Source organism: Trachurus japonicus, chromosome 7 (genome assembly GCF_045865225.1).
Source record: "Trachurus japonicus isolate A0001 chromosome 7, Traja_1.0".
NCBI lineage: Eukaryota > Metazoa > Chordata > Actinopteri > Carangiformes > Carangidae > Trachurus > Trachurus japonicus.
Genome location: NC_140913.1, coordinates 35234692 through 35252858, shown reverse-complemented (window position 1 = coordinate 35252858; position 18167 = coordinate 35234692). Strand labels below are relative to the sequence as shown.

Here is an 18167-nt window from a genome sequence, read left to right as displayed (position 1 = left end):
TGTGGGGTGAAGATAGAGAGTCACATGACAACAGACTAAGGAAGCTGTTAGATCGACTGAGGAGTATAAACTTGAAACTAAACCGAAACAAATGCAAAATTGGACTGAGTGAAATCACATCACATCACATCTGAGTGAAATCATTTTTGTTTTGGATTTTTTTCAGGGAAGATACCGATACTGATTATTAGTAATCAAGTAAACTGATATTCATTTGCAAGTTTCACACCATCATCCATCCATTATATTTACAACTATGATTATCTCATAAAACCTAAAGGGAAACCACCAGTGTTGAACACATTACTGACCTACATGTGGTGACATAGTAAACAGTGGTGGTTTGACCAGTATCAGAATAGAGTATTACACAATTATATTAATATTATACCATATAATCAGAAGAGCACTCAGACAGTTCAGACCTCCACCAACGTCAGACTAGACACAGAAAACCTCCAAGAAACAACAGCTAGTTCAGACTGAATGATCAACACCATCAGGGATCAGTGCAGCGGCTGAGAGATGAACATGGATGTTTCTGATGTTCTTCCATCTGAACGTGTCAGTGGAGGAAACACTTTATCATTAAACTCTTTGTTGTCATGGTGACTTACAAACAGTGAAACAACAACGATATAAATGATCAACTGGGTTAATATCTGGATACCTGTTCTTTATGAGGTCACCTGGTGTTTCTTCATCCTGGAAATAAAGATGAGAACAATCAGATAAACACCAGCAGACCAGTGAACTCTGTATATTATAGGCTACCGTTTCCATTGGCCTTGATCTGTTAATGATTTACTACAGAGAGTTATTAAAGTTGTTTCTGTTTAACAGACACTGACTTACAGTAAATGGAAAGTGAAAATAAAGCATCAGGGAGGTCACAGGCTGTACAACACACACACTCTAGTCTACTTAGGTTTGTACAGTTTCTCTTTTAAATGTATTTTGGTATCAGTAAAGTATCTGTCTGTCTTCACATCCATCCATCCATTAAAAAAAAAATATATATTTATGGATTTATGGAGTTCATTGAATTAGGACAATGCACATTAACCAACACATCAATCTATTTCAAATCAAAGCTCTGAGCCAGCTGAAGTGTTTTCTCATTTTGAAATCTGCAACTGGAAATCATATCTGTGTCATTACGTGATCTGAAAGATTGTTGTATCCAGTGCATTAAAGCACTGTGTAAATATCAACATGTTTGGTGTGATTGTGTCTTGTTCTCAGCTTCTTTTCTTCTGTCACACTGAGGAGTCATTTCTGTCCTGATAAGAGTCATAGAGGAACACTTAAAAAGTTTGTCTACAGCTTAGAATTTGAATGAAGTCTCTAGCAGAAAGTATGGTGAAGCTTTAGTGGCTGAAAGAAGTAAGGAGATTTGAAGAGTTTGAAGACTGTTCCAATGCATTCTCTATGGGGGGAAAAAAAATCAGAAAAAGTTAAATATTTGAAAAAGTATAAAAAGTATGAAAAATGTGAATACATCCGATAAAGTCCAGAAAAAGCTGCACGTTTTGAAATAGCACAAAGTATTAAGGACTAGAAGAAGACCGTAAAAAGGCGGAAAGTAGTAAGAATATAAAAAGAGAATAAAGAAAATGGCCGAACAGAAGAACAATAAGCCTCGACCCTCAGAACTTAAACAAAGCAATACAACGAGAACACTATCCTCTGAAGACTGTGGAGGAGGTTGTGGCTGAAATGCCAAGAGCAAAGGTCTTCTCAGTTGTGGATGCTAACCAAGGCTACTGGCAAATTCAATTGGATGATTAGAGCTTGAAACTATGTACCTTTAACTCACCCTCAGGAAGGTACAGGTTTAAGAGACTTCCCTTCGGAATATCTTCTGCTCCAGAAGTATTCCAGAGATGCCTGTCACAGCATCTAGAAGGACTTGACGGAGTCGTCAACGTGATGGATGACATTCTGGTGTGGGGTGAAGATAGAGAGTCACATGACAACAGACTAAGGAAGCTGTTAGATCGACTGAGGAGTATAAACTTGAAACTAAACCGAAACAAATGCAAAATTGGACTGAGTGAAATCACATCACATCACATCTGAGTGAAATCATTTTTGTTTTGGATTTTTTTCAGGGAAGATACCGATACTGATTATTAGTAATCAAGTAAACTGATATTCATTTGCAAGTTTCACACCATCATCCATCCATTATATTTACAACTATGATTATCTCATAAAACCTAAAGGGAAACCACCAGTGTTGAACACATTACTGACCTAAATGTGGTGACATAGTAAACAGTGGTGGTTTGACCAGTATCAGAATAGAGTATTACACAATAATATTAATATTATACCATATAATCAAAGGAGCACTCAGAGAGTTCAGACCTCCACCAACGTCAGACTGGGCGCATGACGTCTGTCCGACTACCCATTTCTCCGACCATACATTTCTTTATTTTTGCATCCATTAGTCCGACCTCCCACTTCTCCGACTTAAGTAGCTATAACCCTTAACCTTACCCTAAACCTAACCTCAACACTGTAGAATGGGTAGTCAGAGAAATGAGCCGTCAGACTTTTGGGCAGTCGGACTGACGTATGCTCCCCCGTCAGACTAGACACAGAAAACCTCCAAGAAACAACATCTAGTTCAGACTGAATGATCAACACCATCAGGGATCAGTGGAGCGGCTGAGAGATGAACATGGATGTTTCTGATCTGTTCGTCCATCTGAATGTGTCAATAGAGGAAACACTTTATCATTAAACTCTTTGTTGTCATGGTGACTCACAATCTGGAGCACAAGGGTTCCAGTGACATCATCGGTCTTGTGAAAGCCCCTCCCAGAGGTTAAATACCTGGGTCTCCACACCAGATAGTTGGACCAGTCCCAGCCTGGTCCGATGCTACATGAACTGATGAAGCCTCTTGGATGAAGGTGAAACGTCTTCCTAGACAAACAACCAAGTCCAGTTGCATTCGACTTAAATTTCCTTGAGATAACTATGACCTGGACAAATGAGAATATTCACAGGCTGTTAGACTGTTATAGAAACAGAGAGGGCTGCAGCCTCTGTGAGATTTCTGCTGCTTCTATTTGCACACAGCAGCATATGTAGAAGTGTTTAAAGTTTAAAGCATTATAGAGTGAAAGTGTCTCATTCACTGAATCCAATTATGTGTTTTTATTACACAACTTCATGTCTGACAGCTGGACAGAGTTAACATGCTACACATGTTCAGTAAGTTATAGTTTCAAACATCTCCTCTTATATTAATCAGGTTTATTACTGACGTCTCCCTGCACACAGCTTGTATAAACTTCAATGTAGTCACCAGTCTAAGATCAGTTAACGACCATGACTGTGATTTATCTCAGTGGACACATGTAAACTTAATGTAATGCAATTCTTCATGCAGTAATTTTCACTTGGTTCACACACACACACACACACACACACACACACACACACACACACACACACACACACACACACACACACTGTACACTGGGTTTCTTGGGGACTTTAAATTCCAACTATAAACTACGACACACCTGAAACTCAATCTTACACCCACACACACTTTCAGTGGGAGGAGCCATGTGTGTCTGGTATTTATTCCCCTGAAGAGTAGAAGTCAGTGCAGCAGGTACACTGACTGTTTGAAGAAGAACAAACCACACCATATCATTCTGGTAAGTGATCACTGTGAGCTTTCATGCAAACTGTAATATCTAAGTGTTTTAAATCTGCAGTGTAATATTAATAAAAAATTCATAACCTAAAAAATTACTTTTTGAAAAGACAATTAGCGTTTAGAAAAAACAAACAAAACAACACTACAGTTAAGAGGTCTCAATGTTAGACTGCCTAACAACAATATTGTAGCAGGAGAATCTTTCAAATGGATATTTTCTGTGGACATAAAATAGCTTCTCCTGACGGTCTACAGTTTACAGTGTAACAATGGCAGAGAAAGGCGAGTGAAGTCCTGTAGGATGACAGCAGCTCAGGTCACAACAACAGACATTAGACAGTTTCACACCAGTGTAATAAAGCACAAAATGAGAAAACCCCTGCTCAGAGAAATGGTTGTATTTGATATGCAGCAACATTTTTCTCTTTAATAACTAATTTTTTACTCATTATTGACAGTATTTTTCTCTCATAGGTTTTTGTCTGTTAGGTGAAACTGTATCTGTATGACTTAATCATCACAGAGAATATTCAGATTTTATGTGGAATTTAATGCAAATTTCTGAAAGGCACAATAATTGACTGATAATGGCCTTGTAAACATAAAAGAGAAATTTGGTGGAGCCCAACCCAAATACGGTATTCGGAAAGGTACAAATAACATGTTTTTTTACAAATACTATTTAGAGACAACTACATGTAGTTTCTAAGCGGAAGGGGGTGGGGACGAGGCGGGTCGAGGAGGAGCAGGAGAGAGGAGGGGATTGGATGGAGGGTACGAGCCAGTGGGAGCCAGATGGGGCGCACAGCGCCCATTGGTCAATTTGAATGGATTTTTTTGGTTCTTTTTGCTATTTATATTGTGTATATCGGACCACAGGACCATAATCGCTGTATAAACGATGTTAATAATAATTACCAATACTCCAAATTGTAGACCATAGCTTTAATTCACTCACAAAACTCTCAGGGGGAACCACTGGCACACGGGGCAGGACATGGAAAGAAATTTCATTTTCATTTATTAGTTTATTTCATAGGGACAGTGCACCACTAATCAACAGAGTTAAAAGAAAACTGTAAGTGGGCCAGAGTTAGCCAACAAGGCTAGTTTTCGTCCGTTGTCCCTGGCCAGATGTTAAAGGCAACCTAAAAGACAAAAAAAGGGGCAACAATTAAGTACTTTCAAGACACAACTTACATAACAATCTAGTAATCTATCTAGTAGTAAAAGCTCATAATAATAACAAGTAAGACAGGTAAGAAGTCTGACATGCAGCATAACAAAATGACGACTGTGGTGGAAAATTGCTGTGATTGGTATTCCCCATGTAATAAGAGGTAACATAGTCTTTGAAGTAGTTCTAGTAAGACCTTGTAACAATTAGTGGAGACATTTGTGTACTGACTACAATAAACCTGGGGGCAGAGAAAGGACACTAGGATGACCCATGTACACATTTGTTTACTAACTGATCCAAGTTGTAAATACCTACAGGGAAACCAACAACTGGGGTAGACATTCGTTGAGTAACACATCTGTTGGATTGTTTTATTGTCTGGGAATGAAGTAACCAGAGTCATAAAGTGGGGTATAAGAAGGGACTGCAACCTGTTCTTGGGGGCACTACTCTGAACTGCTACCTGCCATGTAGTTCCGTGTTCTGTTCCTTCTCCCCTTCTCTGTGGAGAATGGAGAATAAACTTGGGTGCATGCTACCTCTCCTGTCTTGTTCTTTGACTCGCCACCGGCAGAACCAAAATTTCCACGACAACGACGATCAGACCAAGACAAAGGGAGACACTGGGCCTTTCCCATTTCTCCACACTTGGCTCAGTGCGCTTGGTTACACAGACACTTTGGTGACGTTTTGCCTTCGTTTTGCCGCTGGGCCTTCAGTAGTCCGACCGGCTCCTGTTCTTACATTTTTCATGTTTTAAAACTAATAAACACAAAGTCTCGGCATCTGAAGGAGGTGATGCGTGAACGGGGAGCAGACCGTGGTGCTTTTTAATCACACACTCCGACCCCGCTTGTTGCAACTTTAGAAAATATAATCATGTGGGGAAAAAGACTTACAAACATGGACCAAAACGGCTCCATAATATGCACAAAAAATTAACCAAACAGCATTAAAGTAACATTGCAGAGTTTTTCGGCCTTAAAATAATGTGTCCAGACTCATTGCAATGATAGAAAAATGGTTAATAGGATGCAGGGGCGGAGTGGGGCACCAAAATCTACCGGCAAAATTCTGACCGCACCGGCCCACCATCCCCCCCCCCCCCCCCCCACACACACACACACACACACACCATTTACATATTTCTGTACCGCTCACCGCTCAAACAGAGCTATGTGTCATTCCATACGGCAAAATATATGAGTGCCAGAAGCAAAAGAAAAAAAAATAAATGTGGGTGACACAACTTAATAGGGGGTCTGGGGGTCTTCCCCCAGAATTTTTTTTATAAAGGCTACACCATTTCCCATATTCTGGTGCATTTTAACACATTGTTACTTTTATCTAGCTAAAAAAAAAAAAAAGAGTTAACACTGCTGACCATAACATTACATCCAGTCATGTTTACTCCTTTATTTCCCCCTCTCAACTACTCTACTCTGCAAATTGATTTTACTAACAGCGCGCTGCAAACGCCACGGTTTCGTTTGGGGTCTTGTCCTACTCACCAACAGCTTCAGTGCCCATGGAGAAGACAGAGCAGCTGCTGCTGTGATGTGAGAGGTTCCGGCTCGTAACGGTACCGCGGTCCGCGTACCGCCGCCCCCTGGCCCACTTACAGTAAAGCATGGACTCTGTTGTCTTGTTAAATTAATATACTTATAGATCCTACGTAACACACGGGCAGGACTGATCAGGTTTGCTGGGTAGCTTCCGTGAGTCGATCTGTTTTTAGCCGTAGCCGCTAATGATAACTTTCACAGTGATAGGCTGACGCATTTACCGTTTCCCATGAGGCTTTGCACCATTCTACATTAGTTTAAGAACAAACAAACAAATTAAATTGCTGGTTATTTTATATTTTGTGGTCATGAAAGTTCTGTAACATTGAACAGAAATAATTAGATAAAGATAGGAGGCTAAACAAAAATCATTTAGTAGGCTGGATTGATGAGAGTCTGATGCCTTGTCCACACGAGCCCGGGTATTTTTGAAACCGTGAACGTATGTTCCCGGTTGTATGTCCTGTCCACATGCAACCGTGCTTTTGGAACCCTGAAACCGTGTTTTTTTGAAACCGGGGTCCAGGGTGGGGTTTTGGGCCGGGGTTGGTTTCACCGGGTGCGTGTGGACACTGCAACCGTGATTGTTTTACTCGTTTACGTCATAGCTGCACACGTGCTGATGTAAACACTGCCAGCTGCAGAGGTTGTTTGCAGCGGTTTGCAGGTGAGCTCGCAAAAATGGAGATGACAAAGTGGATTTTTATCACTTTTTATTTTATTTTTTATTTTTTTTACATCATCTAAATGCTATTTGTATAGTTTTTCGATGAGAAAAATATAACGAAACGGTCGTCAGGACGATCCTCTTGTCAGCTCCAAACTCACCCTCAGTCACAGACCACAGCTGGTTTTCCACACAGCATCATTTACAGTAACAAGTGACGCTACAGATCAGCTGTTTTTAAAATGACAGAACTACTACAGTAGCGCCACAGTTTCTTATTCCCCACCTTGTTTGATTGAGAGCTTTTCGGGATGATTTTCATGAATGAACAGGCAATAGCCTATGTCACTGTCAGGCCGGGTACGACGGGGAGGGGGGGGGGGGGGGGGTCACTGCTGTCATGCAGTGATAAAAAAAGAGCCTATGCGGAGATGAGGAACGAGCCAAAAGCTGAAAATGTATACGTGACGTCCGCGGTCGATATAAAGTGGATATGTTTCATTCATCCATGTTTTGACAGACAACACAACAGCCAGAGTTGCGCCGCACCGACAGTCATGTGGCTCAGCAGCCAGGTGACGCACACAGCACAACAACACAGCGCACAACAACACACAGCACAAGAGTCAAGACACAGCGCAGCAACATGTGCAGGCTGCTGCAGCAGCACGTCAAAGGGACACCGCCGAAAATAAAATAAATAGGCTACACATTTTTATTAAATTAATTAATATTTAATTGTTGGACTGGGAGTCTGTGAAATAAAGCTATAATAACACGTAGTTTTGAAATGGTTTTTGCGCATGTTTACATCCATAAAATGACCAAAAATGAACACTATAAGCGGATTTCTTGATAACGAATTATTTAAACAGCATTTGTATAGAAATGATTCTGCCCCAAGCCTTTTGATCCAAGCGGTTTCCACTGTATTTTGATTGGTTAAAACAGCCTTCCACACGTGCATTGCGTCACTTGGTAGCGGATTCCACGGTTGCGTGTGTACGGAGTGTTTTTACACCACTGGTGTGGACGCGAAGCAAAACTCCGGTTGTGGATAAGGCCTTAGAAAAAGAAAAAAAAGCACCGCTGCTGTCGTAAAGCTCAGAGAGAGCGCGGTGGACAGCTGCGGACTGATTGAATGTGGAAGTAGCCTAATCCAAAATTATAATCACAATTTAAGTTCCTTTCACAAATTAACAGCTGTGCACTTTGCCCTAATGATGAGCAGTGGAAGTTGATACATTGCACTCATCTCTTATCATCTAAAGTAAAGTTCATACAGCACAAATACAAGTGACCAAAAGTGCAACAGGTGAAAATTAATTAAATATAAGAACATTATGCAGTCTGGTGCTTCAATAAATTGCCGATAACAATGTTCAAATGAGGTGTATAAATTATTTGGAAGGTGCCTGCTCAAACAATTGTATTCTTGTTTTCTTCCCTCAACCAATATTCGGCCAATATACTGTATTTTGTAACATATTTTATAATAATAAAAATAAATCTATTGCTATTTTTGCTCCATTGCTTTTTATGAGAAGCCATGTAGTACCAGTGGTCATAGAAAATATCATAGATGGTCACAGATATCGAAAATAGTTTGTATTGTCTCAAGAACAGTGTGCACAATTCTGTGCTAATGTGTTTTACAGATTTCACAAACCGTCAGACATCTTTATGCCCTGAATTTGAAGAAGCAGGCAGCGCTGGCAGATGCAATGATTCAGTGTGAGAAGCACATGAATAGCCCTAATTATGAAAAAAAGAAAAGAAAAAAGTACTGTAACTGTATGAAACACATTGATTTCTGATCAGAGTGACTGCTGACTTCACCAGAATCAACTAAGCCTGGCTGTTAGCCTGGTCTGGAGCAGGCTAGCTGCAGAGAATAAATTGCCATAGTAACTTGACCAGGATAAAGGTATCCAGCTTTCGAACAACCGACTTGAGGCTAAATTCAGCCAGGATAACCAACATATCCCGGCTTAATCCCTTATCTAGGTTTCGAACAACAGGCCCCAGGAAGACTAGTCGGTTACTACGGTACCAGCTAATTGGGATCCTTAGTAAACAATTAAACAGTCGCAACTGAGCCTCTAACTCTTCAATAAATAATATAAGTAATAAATAAGTTAAATCTGAGCACTAATTGGAATGAGGTCCATTTCACAGCTTTAATTTTACTTTCATGAGCTTACTTAGTTTGATGAACCCTGATTGTGATTATTATTAAAGACTAAATTATTATTCATTCTCAAACTAAGAAATTATTCTAAAAGAATTGAAGTGTTCTACAGTAGCTGAGCTACAAAATAAATATTGACATAATACGTTTGCAGATACGGTCTTCATGTGATGATTGTAATATCTAAAATACATGTGAAATACAGTGGAATCCGCTTATAATGATCACGTTTGTCCAGAGTCAATTTGATCACTATAAGTGGTTGATTACTAAAACCGAATTTTTATTATTTCACTTATTTTTTATGCAGAACATCATCTAAATGCCATTTGTATAGTTTTTCAATGAGAAAAATGTAATGAAACGGCTGTCAGCAGCGCGATCATTTCGTCAGCTCCAAACTCACCGGTCTGCACCTCGATCACAGACCACAGCTGGTTTTCCACACAGCATCATTTACAGTAACTCACGTGAAACCACTGGTTTCATACTACAGTGTAAACCGCTTAGTGGTCACAGATATAGTAATCAACCGCTTATATAGATCAAAAGGCTTGGGACGGAATCATTTCTATACAAATGCTGTTTAAATAATTCGTTTATAGTGATCTAGAAATCCGCTTATAGTGGTCATTTTTGGTCATTTTATGGATGAAAACATGCGCAAAACAATTTAAAAACTACGTGTAGCCTATTTATTATTTATTTCCGGCGATGTCCCTTTAACGTGCACTGCTGCAGCAGCCTGCACATGTCGCTGCGCTGTGTTGTTGTGCTGTGTGTTGTTGTGCTGTGCGTCAGCTGGCTGGCTGAGGCACATGACTGTGGGTGCAGCGCGGCTGTTTGTGTTGTCTGTTAAAACATGGATGAATGAAACCTATCGACTTTATATCGACCGCGGACGTCAGGAATAGATTTGGGGCTTTTGGCTCGTTCCGTTCAACACAGTCTCACCCCTTTGCGTCAAACGGTTGACGCTTGGTCAAGGCCCCTTACGTCAATATACTGACGTGGAGGGGGTACCCTCGAGGTCGTTTCTCGACGAATAGGGCCACTCATAGACTTGAATGCAAATCCCTCATCGTCGGATTTTGACGAAGGGGGGCGGGACCGTTTCTCCCTCACTCCCAGTGCGTCAACAGCCTGACGAACGGTCACTGTCCCTCCTCGTCACATGCCTGACTCATTAGGTGCCCGTTTTTCGTCAGGTTTTGACGCGCTCGGCTTTCAGTTGATTCCAATGCAGTTCCCTTCGCGGCGATATGTGACGCTCAGAGCAAGTGATCCAGCCGACCCGGCTGCGGCACTGACGGACGCTGTGAGCAGAGAATAACTTTTTTTTTTTTTTTTTTTTTTTTTACTTTTCCTTAAATCTTTATTGAACCTGATGCTGCTGTGTCTGACGTAGCTTTCGGCAAGGACGTCCTTTCGGTTATTTATTCATTTATTTAGTGATCATGGTGTTTGGTGCAGAATAATCAATCAATAAATAAATAAATTACGTCCTTGTCGGAAGCTGCGTCAGACCAGGAGGGGGGGGGGTTGTGGATTCTACAGGTGAAGACCACTTCCGCGTTCAAAAAGCTGCTCTGTTTAATCAATATTCTGAAGAAAGATCTGATTATTAGCCACAACGCTGTAACCATCCAAGGAAGACTGTGTAACAATATTATGTGCTTCTGCTGAGTCCAAAAGCCCTTTGTAATATCAACTTTATTTTAAGAAAACACGCTTTGTTTCCAATGTCATATCACAGAGAAGCACTACATTACCCATAATCCTCATATTTATCAGCGACGTGTCTGATTGGTTGAGCTTGCTGTTACCAGCAAATGAAAAAATAAAACAAATTGAGCTTATATTATTTTCTTAGTAACTAAAAGGTCTTAACATCTTTTTTGTTTTCAACATTGAATAAAAAAAGGGTGCTATATTGTTAAAATTCAACAATAAAGTGCATAAAAGTTGGCTTGACTTCTTTCTTTTTTCTTTTTTTTCATAATTTTCACCAGCATCTTTCTGGTCCACATCACATCATATTTATTGTAATTTTTAATTCAATGAGTGACATTTTATTTTTTATCTGAAAAACATTATTATGAATTCAAGGGTCAGAGGTCACTGATTAGTGTTAAATTTAACCTTTTTGACCCTGTTTCCTTGAATAAATCACTAAGACTTTGATGCGGGAAGCTGAGATTTTGATTTGATTTTGTTCAGAGCACTAGGGACAAAGTTTCTGTAGAATTTCAGACCTGTCGGACGTCCAGAAGGGTCACAGCTGACTGTCCAGGCTCGTTTCTCGGCCTTCAAAGCCTAGATTTAGAAGCCTTTTGTCTAATAACGTCTACATCCTTGGGGTTGTAAGGCTGAAAGTTTCATGCATTTGTCCAGGGCCTAAGGCCATCCACCATGTGCAATTTCAAACCCGTGCGACCTTCACAAGTGTCAAAGGTCACTGATTTGTGACCTTTTTGACCCCGTTTCCTTGAATAAAACACCAAGACTTTGATGCGGGAAGCTGAGATTTTGATAGGTTGTCCAGAATGTCTAGTAGATTGTGTGTGCAAAGATTCAGAGCTCTGTGACATTCAGAAGGGTCACAAATAGCCAAAAAGCAATGCTCCTTTCTCTGACCTCATATTAAAGGAGAAATGCAATTCTTTAATAGCTTCCAGATGCTTTGGCCTATCAGGCTGAATTTTTAGCTAAAGGAGCTGGTGTACGATCAGGAAGTAGGGGGCTGTGCATAAAGCCAATTGGTAAGTGTCAAAGGTCACAGGGGTCAAACATCAAAGTGAATCCAGCCATTCCTGCTTTTTCTCAACAAAACATACACGCTTTAAGTTATCATCATGAAATATTAATAGGTTGTATATCAGAGAGTCCTCTATCAGAATATTTTGGTCCCGTTGCTCTAGGGGCCCCGGGGGGCCACTTGGCTTTCCCATGCTCCCGCAGAGTTGGGTCTCGGGGTGATGGATAAGGGCTTCACCATGAGTCCACAGGCCAAGTTTCAAGTGATTTGGTCGGTTTCTATGGAAACGGCGGCCTCAAGGATACAGAGGAATGCGACTGTTTGAAGCCCCGCCTATCGAAAAGTAATGGCTCAATCAGGACCAAACACACATCTATGCGTTCGTCTTGGGCCCCCGAACCATATATTACGAAATCAGAACTGCACGACTTTTGGAAATGTGTTTTGTCTATTTCGGCTTTTCTGACTAAGAGGGTCTCTCACGCTTTAAGTCTGACAGACTCTGAGTCCCTAGTGCTCTGAACAAAATCAAATCAAAATCTCAGCTTCCCGCATCAAAGTCTTAGTGATTTATTCAAGGAAACAGGGTCAAAAAGGTTACATTTAACACTAATCAGTGACCTCTGACCCTTGAATTCATAATAATGTTTTTCAGATAAAAAATAAAATGTCACTCATTGAATTAAAAATTACAATAAATATGATGTGATGTGGACCAGAAAGATGCTGGTGAAAATTATGAAAAAAAAGAAAAAAAGAAAGAAGTCAAGCCAACTTTTATGCACTTTATTGTTGAATTTTAACAATATAGCACCCTTTTTTTATTCAATGTTGAAAACAAAAAAGATGTTAAGACCTTTTAGTTACTAAGAAAATAATATAAGCTCAATTTGTTTTATTTTTTCATTTGCTGGTAACAGCAAGCTCAACCAATCAGCCACGTCGCTGATAAATATGAGGATTATGGGTAATGTAGTGCTTCTCCGTGATATGACATTGGAAACAAAGCGTGTTTTCTTAAAATAAAGTTGATATTACAAAGGGCTTTTGGACTCAGCAGAAGCACATAATATTGTTACACAGTCTTCCTTGGATGGTTACAGCGTTATGGCTAATAATCAGATCTTTCTTCAGAATATTGATTAAACAGAGCAGCTTTTTGAACGCGGAAGTGGTCTTCACCTGTAGAATCCACAACCCCCCCCTCCTGGTCTGACGCAGCTTCCGACAAGGACGTAATTTATTTATTGATTGATTATTCTGCACCAAACACCATGATCACTAAATAAATGAATAAATAACCGAAAGGACGTCCTTGCCGAAAGCTACGTCAGACACAGCAGCATCAGGTTCAATAAAGATTTAAGGAAAAGTTAAAAAAAAAAAAAAAAAAAAAAAAAGTTATTCTCTGCTCACAGCGTCCGTCAGTGCCGCAGCCGGGTCGGCTGGATCACTTGCTCTGAGCGTCACATATCGCCGCGAAGGGAACTGCATTGGAATCAACTGAAAGCCGAGCGCGTCAAAACCTGACGAAAAACGGGCACCTAATGAGTCAGGCATGTGACGAGGAGGGACAGTGACCGTTCGTCAGGCTGTTGACGCACTGGGAGTGAGGGAGAAACGGTCCCGCCCCCCTTCGTCAAAATCCGACGATGAGGGATTTGCATTCAAGTCTATGAGTGGCCCTATTCGTCGAGAAACGACCTCGAGGGTACCCCCTCCACGTCAGTATATTGACGTAAGGGGCCTTGACCAAGCGTCAACCGTTTGACGCAAAGGGGTGAGACTGTGTTGAACGGAACGAGCCAAAAGCCCCAAATCTATTCCTGACGTCCGCGGTCGATATAAAGTCGATAGGTTTCATTCATCCATGTTTTAACAGACAACACAAACAGCCGCGCTGCACCCACAGTCATGTGCCTCAGCCAGCCAGCTGACGCACAGCACAACAACACACAGCACAACAACACAGCGCAGCGACATGTGCAGGCTGCTGCAGCAGTGCACGTTAAAGGGACATCGCCGGAAATAAATAATAAATAGGCTACACGTAGTTTTTAAATTGTTTTGCGCATGTTTTCATCCATAAAATGACCAAAAATGACCACTATAAGTGGATTTCTAGATCACTATAAACAAATTATTTAAACAGCATTTGTATAGAAATGATTCCGTCCCAAGCCTTTTGATCTATATAAGCGGTTGATTACTATATCCGTGACCACTATAAGCGGTTTCCACTGTAGTATGAAACCAGTGGTTTGAGCTATTCTCTGCATGACATCCTGTTTCTCTTTGTTTCCAACAGTTTGTAACATGGCCTCACAAGTTGCACTGACCAATGAGGTGCGGGAAGACACTGAGATGGTGATTAAGTCCTATGCAGACTGGGGGACATATCTAACTCCTGCTCCTCTCTCCATCGCTGTCATGGGAGAGCTGGTCTTCATCTCGCTATCTCAGCATGACTTCTCCATCAGAAAGAAGCGCCCAGAAGAAGGCAAGAGCCCCCCAAAAGAAGGCGAGAACCCCCCAATAGAAGGCAAGAACCCACCAAAAGAAGACTTCAAGTACATAAAGTACCCAGACTCCTTCAGGGCCTGTCTTATGCAGGTCTGCAACACTGGCTGGGGTGCATTCAATGAGGCTCACAAGAACATGGATCAGATCCGTCTTCACACAGCTGCAGTTCCTGATTACATCAACAAAGCTGTAAAATATCTCTTCAGTGACAACGACAAAATTGAAAAACTCATGCCACTTCAACTGGATAATATTCAGAAAATCTCAGAAACCTGCCTGACCCTAGCTACAAGTGTTGAGAAGAAGTTTATGGAGGTCATCAACTTAATAGAGGAGCTGTTGGAGGCTTCTTTAAATGCTGACAAAGTGCAAGGAGATGAGCTAAAGAGGGTTAAGAAAGAACTAGAGGCATCTGAATTAAAGAAGGAGCAAGCTGAACAGTGGAAAGAACAGCTCAAAGAAATGATGAAGATTAATTCAAAGGAAATGGAAAAGGCACAAGAAGAATACACGAAAGCCATGGATTCACTTCCCTCTGGGCAGGATATGATCGATATGGATTTTGGGGAAAGAATCCGATCATTTTTTACTTTCAGGTGGTCCGGGTCAGGAAAGTCTGCCAGCGAGAAAGCACAAGAGAACGCCCGTCTGCGCATTGAAGAACGCAGAGAACAACTTGATAAGGCACGACAGGCTCGTGAGAAGAACATGGAAGAAATGAAGCAGAGTGAGAAGGAGCTGACCGATATTCTGGTTGAAATGAGCAAGTGCAACCTCGAAGAGATCAACTTTGAAACCACCCTTGAAATGCTGGGAAAAGGTCTTGAGGCCATGGGCGAAATCAAATCACAGTGGGCAAACATGGTGCAGTTCTTCCAGATGATCTCCAACATTGTCAAAGTTAGCCTCAGTGGAAAACTAAAGGACTTTGCTGACACAACTGGTGAAGCAAAGGAACTTGACCATGATGAAAAGCTCCTCTTAAAAGACGACCTGTACGAACAGGCCTACAAAGCCTCCAACCTTGCCGGTCTGGTCAACATGCTCTCAGGGACCTACATTGAGGTGTCCAACAAGTTCCTGATGGACCGTGTGAACAACCTGGGTGAGCTCATGGTCATAGATAAAGATGACAAAGAGCTCCAAGCCAAACGTGAGAAGATGCACGAGTCACGTCAGGAAGCTCAGCAGGGAATTCGGGAGCTGGTCGAGAAGAACAAGAAAGAATTTGATGAGAAGACCGAGGCCAGGATGCTGAAGTTAGAGAGAGGACTGAAGGCCGTTCTGCCAGCTCAACCACAGGAGACTGACAGGATCAGAGAAATCACTCAGTAAGAGTTTGATGGATAAGAAGATAGATTACTGTCGGTCTAATGCAAGCCATCAGATCTTCAGATCAGATGAAGACAAGTCAGTGCATGTGTTTCTAGATAATCATGATACAGAGAGAAGCCTCTCATGCTTTTAGCTATAATCATAGAGCCTTGTTAGTTTCCAATAGTCAGATGTAACTGGTGTTTGATCAAGTTTAAATAATATGATAACATGATACTTTGTTTTTTCTTCTTTCTTCTTCCCATGTACAAAGTACCATGGTACACATGTGATACATATTAATGGATGGGCACATTAGCATAGCTTTTAAACAGCATTTTATCTCTTACATGAGTTATTGATTTGAGAAAATTAAGAAAACATATTCAATGTGTTATATGATGTCGTTGTCAATGATTGTTCAGTGTCTAGTGATTTAGGATCAGAGATTTAACATGATCAGGTTTTTAATAGGGCCCGACCGATATGGATTTTTTGGGGCCGATGCCGATTATTAGGGGGAAAAAAATCCGATAACCGATTAATCGGCCGATTATTATTTTTTTTATAAAGTTTTACAATTTTATTAATTTAAGTAATATATCTACATATATTATATAATATATAAATTAGGGCTGCCAAATTTCCATTGGTCAATTGGTTGCAGGAAAAAACAACAACATTTGGAGCCCTGTCTTGTCAAAATTAAGTCAAAATCAATGACTGAACTGTGAAAGGCTGTAGGGCTTTTATTTTGAAGGGCCAGATACAGGAAGTCATGACACGTGACACTTTTTTGTTGTTGTTGTTTTTACACGGCACGGCGGTCTCTCTCTCTCTCTCTCTCTCTCTCTCTCTCTCTCTCTCGCTCTCTTTTTTTTTTTTTGAAAAGCGACTTTTTCCAGTGTTGTTCCAGACGTTTCTGGTTTGTTGAACTCGACGTGGAAGCACGTATCACTGCTGTTTTCAATGTCTAGCGGGTGCTGCCGCGAGCCCCGGTCCCACAGCGCTCAGTGTGTCACGGAGCAGAGACATGATTGTCCCGCTGCAGTCAGAGACCCGCCCCGACGCCGCCCCCTCCGCCCCCCACACAGCCTGAGCTCAGTCACTCACCCTCCTCATCCACTGTGTTTATTGATAAACGGGCGTAGCTACTGCCGGTAATAACTGTAAAACCCGACCGGCTTGTTGAATCTCGGACCCAACACGGCCGGAGTCACGAGCATTAATTAATTAATTCACAACCCGACCGCGGTGTAAAAAAAAAGAAAAGAAAGCCAGCAGCAACACTGGTTTTGAGACAGTTAACAGTTAATCAAGTTGTTAATAAGCTGTGTGATGTGTGTGAGTGACAAGGCTGTGGCGGAGCGTGTCCTGCTGCAGATCAGTCACTCTGCAGGTGTGTTGGTGTTGGTGTGAGTCTATGGCTGTGAGGTGGTTAGTGGATGCAGTTGGATGCGCCCTCTACAGGATAAATAACCTAATGTCGGGGATCTTTTCAAATGGGGGAACATTTTCAAAGTAAAACCAAGTCTTATTCCCTGCATTTTATTTCTGAAAATATCGGCGACAATCGGCGAGTTTTGGCCGATTACCGATTATTCTCAAACGGGCTATAATCGGCCGATTTAATCGGCTCGCCGATAAATCGGTCGGGCCCTAGTTTTTATCAAACTGAAAATAAAGTGAACTAATAAGATGACTCATCTATAATTGTCTGGCTTTCCTTCCATTTCCTGCACTGCCTTCCACTCAACTTCACGATGAAGTAATGATGCATCATGAGCCAAAGATTTTATAAACAGCTGATGGTATCATTGATTATCATTTTATCATGCCATTATTTATAATGAACCAAATGTCTACTGTATTTAACAAATGTTTCCTCCCTCTATTCTGAGCAGACATCCTGCTGTTGTGAAACTGAAAAGAGTTTGATGGTTTTAAATAAGCTACACACACACACACACACACACGGAAAGTCTTTAAGAAAGAAACCTTCTTGTAGTAGATAATCAAACCCATCAGAGGTTTATTAGAATCTGCATTTGTTTGCAAAACAACCAAAGTGGAGTTCACAGAGTACTGACACACTGAAACACACACACACACACACACAATGGTCTTGGTGATCAATGTCGGTGTAATAACTGTACGCAGCTTATTGTGACAAACATACCAGACACTCTCACACACACACACACACACACACACACACACACCCCAGTGTGTGTCAGGGCTGCATGCGGACGGCCCCGTCCAGTCTGATGACCTCTCTGTT

General features: G+C 41.2%; 1 protein-coding gene across 1 annotated transcript; it reads left to right on the top strand.

Annotated features, from left to right (window-relative positions):
- The first annotated feature begins 14355 nt into the window (after positions 1 to 14355).
- LOC146985240 (uncharacterized) lies at positions 14356 to 16153 on the top strand. Its single transcript, XM_085783250.1, has one exon. It carries the CDS (start codon positions 14366 to 14368, stop codon positions 15905 to 15907), a length of 1542 nt encoding a protein of 513 aa, XP_085639376.1. The 5' UTR covers positions 14356 to 14365; the 3' UTR covers positions 15908 to 16153.
- Positions 16154 to 18167: the final 2014 nt, after the last annotated feature.